The 6,321-nt window shown below is 52.2% G+C and overlaps 1 protein-coding gene across 2 annotated transcripts; it reads right to left on the bottom strand.

Moving 5' to 3' along the window:
- Nucleotides 1-1,132: 1,132 nt before the first annotated feature.
- On the bottom strand, nt 1,133-4,407 carry LSMEM2 (leucine rich single-pass membrane protein 2). 2 transcript variants are annotated; one of them, XM_020999080.2, is made up of 4 exons: nt 3,948-4,407; nt 2,272-2,382; nt 1,994-2,185; nt 1,133-1,454 (listed from the first exon to the last, which is right to left on the bottom strand). In XM_020999080.2, exons 1-4 carry the CDS (start codon nt 3,967-3,969, stop codon nt 1,321-1,323), a joined length of 459 nt encoding a protein of 152 aa, XP_020854739.1. In that variant the 5' UTR covers nt 3,970-4,407; the 3' UTR covers nt 1,133-1,320. The 2 variants fall into 2 exon arrangements, with proteins under 2 accessions (XP_020854739.1, XP_020854740.1); XM_020999081.2 differs by having other exon boundaries at nt 3,943-4,407.
- Between the last annotated feature and the right edge of the window lie 1,914 nt (nt 4,408-6,321).

Below are 6,321 nucleotides of genomic sequence, written 5' to 3' on the forward strand. Positions count from 1 at the left end.
GAAGGGGAGAAGGTCACAGAGCGGACTGTTGCTTTCTCCAACACAGAGTCCCTGGCTACCCAGGGCAGAAACGCTTTCAGGGTGACCTTCTCAGAATGACGTGGAACAGGCCAAGCCAGGCTTTGGTTTGGGGGATGGGGGGTGGGGGTACTTTCCTCTCCAGAAGCATTTCCCATATTTGTATGGGGTTCCCCAACCTAGTGAACATATGAGGCTTTCATTCTTCCTTCTTCATGGCACTCTCTCAGTCTCTACCCATGTCCACTCCCAGGCCTCCTGCTGTAGCAGAACAGGGTGATCTGACATGAGAGGTCCTGTGCAGGAGCCCTCAGCTCCTCAGGGGGAGCTGGTGGGGAGGGGGGCGGGCCCTGGAGACGTCTTCCCCCTGGACAGTCACCCTCTGAGGCTGAATTTCTATGGGGGAAACTTGAACACTTGGTTGGTCCAGGAGGGGAGGGCAGAGCAGCTATTTTGGGATGGCCTCAGACAGAGACTTGAGCTCCTGCTATCTGTGGGATGCAGACGGTAGGAGTGGTGGCCTGGGGCTGGCCAGGAGGTGTTGACAGGAGAAAGGGAGGGACAGGAAGGGCTGCAAGTGGGGGCAGGGAAGGCTTACTCCAGTATCTCTTTTAAGATGCTTCATTGACTTCAGAAACATGCTGTCCCTATCACTCAGGCTCTCAAATAGGAACTTTGACCTAGGCCCCTGTGACCCCTGACTCCCAGCTTCTTGTCCTCCTTTAGATAGGAGTGGGCCTTGGTTGCCTGGTGTGTGGCAGAAGCCCTGGACTTGGGTGTCAGGAGCCAATGGTGATATTCAGCATCTCCCATTCCTGTCACATTTTAAGGTTTACAGAGTGCTTTCCTCACAACTCTGGCTTTAAATCTTAGCCCCCAGGCTCAGTGAGTAATAAAGGATTAGCCATTCCGTGCCTCAGTTTCCCCATCTGAAAAAGGACAATCATATTTGCATGATCTGTGTCACCCGGTGTTCTGAGGCAAGTTGAGAATCCTAGAGAAATGTTTATTTCTGTCCGATGTGGGCTGGGAGCTCTCCTGCATTATTCTTCTGCCTCGGTTGGTTTGATGGCCCTGGGCGGTGGGGTCTGGTTGTAGGTATGTGAGGACAGGCTTTAAACTGAGTGTCATTTATTCATATAAAAATGTTCTGTAGAAAGAAACATATAAATGCGGAGCTTGTGTTTGGGGCATATAAATACAGGCCAGAGTGAAAGGGAGGGAGGGGTCGCCTGCCCTTGTCCTTGAGCATAGGCAGAGGGTCCCTGTGAGGAGCGGAGGATGCGGAGGTCAGGTCTGCCCTCAGCTGAGGCCTCGGGCTTCACTGGTGTTGAGCCGACGCCACTGGTTGAGGCTGGCCAGTCGGAGTTTCAGCAGTGTCTCTTCCTGGACCCGGAGTGTGTGGGCCAGGACCCGCAGGGACTCACTCTGTAGCACTGAGACAGGTGGGAAGAGAGGAGAGGCATGCACTACCCGGGGTTCCCCGGGGCCCCCCATCCCTTCTGCACTGGCTTGCTGATCGGCTCTGTGTAAATAACTGGATTATCCACAGCGTGGTTTCTTAGCCTAATCCAGTTTCCTGTAACCACCCAGCTGGTGGGCAGAGCATCGATGCCCGGGAGGGCGTGGAGTCAGGAGACCTCAGTTCAAAACCATCTGCCATTTTTTACTAGCTGGATGACTGGGCAGTTCACGGCTTCCTGAGCCTCTGCTTCTCTGTAAAATGGTGTAGCATAAGGTGAGCCTTCCAGTCCTTTCTAGCCCTCATCCTAAGATTGTGTGATCTAAATGTTACAACCTTAGGCTTACCAAAGCAGGAAAAGAATCTCTTCCCTCTTCCCTCCAAAGAGTTGTTAACTTTGGGATTCTTTGCTATCCCCCCCCCACCTTGCAGGTAACAGGTGAGTGTCAACAGTGACCCTCTTTGATTTCCTTCTGCACCCCCCGCACCCACACCAGTCCCCAGCCCTTGTACCGCTCAGGTAGACAGCCAAGATGGCAAGGGCAAGACAGGTGAGGATGAGCAGAGCCAGCAATAACAAGAAGGCCCCGCGCCCGTGGGCTGGGTTGCAGCCAGCCTGGAGGCAAAGCGATGGGGGCAGTATGCCCATCAGCTCTTCCCATTGCTGTGAGGCTGGGTCATCGGTCAGGTAGGGGTGCAGGGACCCTGGAGGAGACAGATGTTAGATTGCCCTTTTCTGGGGAGAACTAACTCCCTTTCTCCACCCATACCTTAGAAAGTGTGGTCCATACCTCCATTGTGCAGGTCACTGATGGACTCAACAGGGTGCAGGCTGACCTCGGTGAAGTGGCTGGGTGGAGTGGTTCCAGTATCCGGGCTCACCATGATGGGCAGGATGGCATCTGGGAGGGAAAAGGGCACTGGGCTGAGTGGCTGGAGTGGGGGAAGGATTCCTCACACCCCCAGTAAAAAAGGCCCACAGGGCAATGTTCTTCCCCTCAGCACAGGCCTTGGGTCAGTCTAAAAAGTAATCCCATCAATGCCCAGTCTCCTCCCCCCCAGTGCCGAATCATTGGAGCCCAAGAGAATTTCACACGTTATTGTAGCCTGCACCCCAGAGCCAGCCCCCTTCCCCTCGCCCTGCCCCCAAGCCCACAGGATTACTCTTGGTTTCTCTTCTTTCCTTCCTCCCACCCCAGTCCATGCCTACTCTGATCCCCACAGGGTCAGGCCAGGACATAATCACTGAATGTCTCATTAACGTAAAACCCTGTATACTGATGGGAGACGCAGAGGAAGGAAAGGAGACAGTCTGTGTCCTGGGGGAGCCCTGTTTGCTGTATGAGCAGACATTGTGCCTGACCTCAAGGAGTTCCTGACCTGAATGAGAAACCTGGACCCCTTCCCCTGCCATATGCTAATCTGAGGGAAGACCAGACTCTCTTGAGGTGCAGTACCTCAGGTTCACAGCAGTACCTCACCACTAGAAGAGGGAACAGTCAGGGGGGGCTAATCACAAAGAACTTCTGGAGGTGACTAGGTTCTTGGGTGTGCCGTAAAAGGGTCTTAGCATTAGCCCTCAGACGGTATCAGGAAACTAATCACTCGAACCTGGGCTGTGTCTTCTGAGGTCTTAAAGGCCAGAGAAGTATCTCGGATACAAGGACATAGTCACCCTGAGAGGCCAGGAAGTGAGGAGGTCCCAGGCAGGGATGAAGGTACTAGGGTACAGATAAGGAGATGCAGCTAGGGGTCCTTGTTCCCCATGGAGCTGATCTGCCCTGGAGCAGCTTAACAGATGGCAGAACCCACAGCTGTCTTATCCAGTGACCCTGTCCCAGGCTGTCATGCTTCTGCTCCACTCCTATAGCCCTAGCTTCCTCCCACTAGGACCGGAACCCATGGCTATTCCAGAGCCATGCGGCTGCCCAAGTTGCTGCCTCCACTCATAAACCCTCCCACCCCCAGCCCTATCTTGGCAGGCAGATGACCTGTCCCAACCATTGTCCCCTTGCAGAGAGAACAGGTATAGCATGGCAGGGATGGGTAGAAGGGATGCCATGTCCCTGACTCCCTTCTGCCCAACCTGATGGGCCAGACTGGGAATGAAGGAGAGAAAGCTGGGTGTCAGGGATAAGCTATCCCTGTCTCTTTATGTCTAGTGGGAAGGCCAAACTCAGTTTGGGTACATAGTGATGAGGATAGGGAGGCTCCTACTGTATGTTTTCTCCCTAAGCTTGGAAAGCTAAAAGAGGTCCCCAGAGGCAGGCAAATGGATGCCTGAAACAGCCTACCTCCTCTTCACAGATTCCAGGGAGGGGAGTCCATTAGAATGCCTCCCAGTTCAACCTTGGGCATTGGGGAATGCCCCAGCCCAGTACCTTCCACTCCTAAGGCTCTGGAGTGTGAGCCTTGCCCTGTCCAGTTCTGCCTGCCCAGGTGCCCACCCACCACCCACCTACCTTACCTTCTCGGGCCTCCCCAGGCATGGCCAGGTGTGGTGGTCAGTGGGGTTGCAGCCAGATGGGTAGTGCCCTGGGCAAGGGGGAGGAGTAGAGGCAGTAGCCAGCACCTCTCAGAGCCCTTGTCCAGGCCACTGGCTTCCCAAGGCACGTTTGCCCAGTCCAGAAATAGTCTTGAGCTCAGCCCAGAGGGGGTTATATTTAGAGGAGGCGGGACTAAGTAGGGTAGGGGCAGAGGGAGTGAGAGCAATCAGAAGTCCCAGGAAAGGCAGTGGGGCACATGCATTCTGACGTGGAAGCATGGAATGGTATCATAGGACCGAGAACTGGAAAGGGACCAAGAGATCATCAATTAGGCCCCCTCATCGTACATCTCAGGACACAGAAGACCAGAGACGGGGAGGCACTTGTCCAAAATCAGCTAGTTAGGAAGTGGCAGAGCTGGGATCCACACCCAGGCCTGGTTCCAAGTCCATTCCTCTGTTTCACTACATTACTTTGGTCCTTGCTACCACTTAAGGTGGTGAGGGGGGTGTGGTCTCTGAATGTCCTTGTTTGTTTCTGGTGCAATACAACCAAAGGGCAGCTGATGGTGACCTTCTGCCCTTTGCCCTGCCAGAGGGTCCTGGGTTACCCTAGAAATGTTTTACAAGAGGCTGGGCCTCGGGTCTCCCTTCTGACTTGACTCAAAGATGGTGTCTATGCACCATGCCTCATTTCCAAGGTCACTGTGATCTGGCCAGTTTGGCACTTCACAGTCATTCACATGTTCTCATGTACCCACACATGACGGCTAACACTGACACAGTGCTGTACAAAGCACTTTTATACATACTGTCTCTTTTGGTTCTCACAACAACCTTGGGAGGTAGGTGCTATTATTACCCCATTTCAGACATGAGGAAAACACAGGTTGAGAGTGGTCAGAACATTGCCCAGCGTCTCTGAGGCAAGGTTGGTATTCAGGTCTTCTTGATTCCAAGTTCAGGGCTCTACTCATTATACCACCTCGCTTGCCTCAGTATATAGAATCATAGGATTTAGAGCTGAAAGAGATCTTAGAAATCACCTGGCCCAACCCCCTTGTTTTTGTACATGCAGAAACTAAGGTTGTAAGAGATTGTGACTTGCTCAAATAGCAGAGTCAGGATTTGAACTCGGGGCTTCTGGCACCAGGTCCAGCGCTTTCATCATTTCTTGTGTAGGTTGCAGTGGCCTCCTAACTGGTCTCTGTCTCCAGAGCAGATGTTCTAAACACGTTTTTACGTCATGGACTCCTTTGATTGCTGAAGCTCTTCTTAGAATGTTTTTAAATGCATAAATAAAATGTATCAAATTACAAAAGAAACTGAAAGTTAGCAAAAAAGAGAGATGTCATTTTTTCCCCCATCTCCAAGTTTAGAGGCCCCCTGTAATCTGTCCACAGACTTCTCAGGCACCCCTTCTTCAGAGGCTCTCCATTCCATTTGGCATATGCTAGAAGAGGCCCTGGAGAGGGCAAGGAGGCCAGAAATGCCCTCCCTAGCCTCTATGCCCACTCCCATACACATCCTTCCCCTACCACAGCCCTGCAAGCTAAAGCACTCCCGAGTAGCCAGGCCCAGGGAGCCTGCTCAGCATCCTCTGGGTGTCTATATGGATAATCTGCTACCAGGTGAATCACAACTGGCTGTGTTTTCTCTAGGCACTGACCAGGGATGTGTGAAAGAGACATAAAACTAGCAAGAACAGAGCATTGGAGACTGGTGACCAGGAAGAGATATCACATGTAGGGATGTGTGTGTGTGTGCACGCGCGCATGTGCACGTGCACATGTGCATATGCACATACGAACATGACAGGACAGTAGCACCTTTTGCTAGCAAACTGTAGATCCCCAAAGGTCATACACGCACATGCACACGTGTGTGCACACCTGCAGACACTTTGGGTTAGTACAGTGTCAGATGTATTGCAAAATAGTCTTGCACACTCACATAAACACTCCAGCAGGCCATGCACATGTACACTTTTCTGCAGAGAAATAACCACATCACTCATAGACACACAGATACAGCTTTACGTCTGTACATTGACCTGGGACAACCAGCCTCGGTGTTTCTCACAAGGTTGCAAGGAATGTTACACCAAGAACCACAGAGGCAAATACCTCTACAGACATCAATATATAATGCATAATCCCTTCTTATAAAATCCTAGAATGTCAGAGCTTAGAGACAACTTCAGAGATTATCTTGTCCAAGCCCTTCTTCGTACTGAGGGGCAAATAGGCCCAGAGAGGTGAAGGGACTGGTCCAAAGTCATATGGACTGCAAGGGCAGATATGCAGCCAAAACCCAGGTCTCCTAACTTCTACCCTGAGGCATCCCCCGGGCCTCC

This window comes from Phascolarctos cinereus, unplaced genomic scaffold (assembly GCF_003287225.1).
Source record: "Phascolarctos cinereus isolate Bilbo 61053 unplaced genomic scaffold, phaCin_HiC Scaffold_4;HRSCAF=312, whole genome shotgun sequence".
NCBI classification, from domain to species: Eukaryota; Metazoa; Chordata; class Mammalia; order Diprotodontia; family Phascolarctidae; genus Phascolarctos; species Phascolarctos cinereus.

Coding starts and splice junctions, on each gene's coding strand:
- LSMEM2 (XM_020999080.2), bottom strand. CDS start 3,969: ATGCCTGGGGAGGCCCGAGAAG. Junction 2,383..3,947: donor GCCTGGGGAGGCCCGAGAAG/GTAAGGTAGGTG, acceptor TTTCCCTCCCAG/ATGCCATCCTGCCCATCATG. Junction 1,455..1,993: donor CTTGGCTGTCTACCTGAGCG/GTACAAGGGCTG, acceptor CACCTGTCTCAG/TGCTACAGAGTGAGTCCCTG.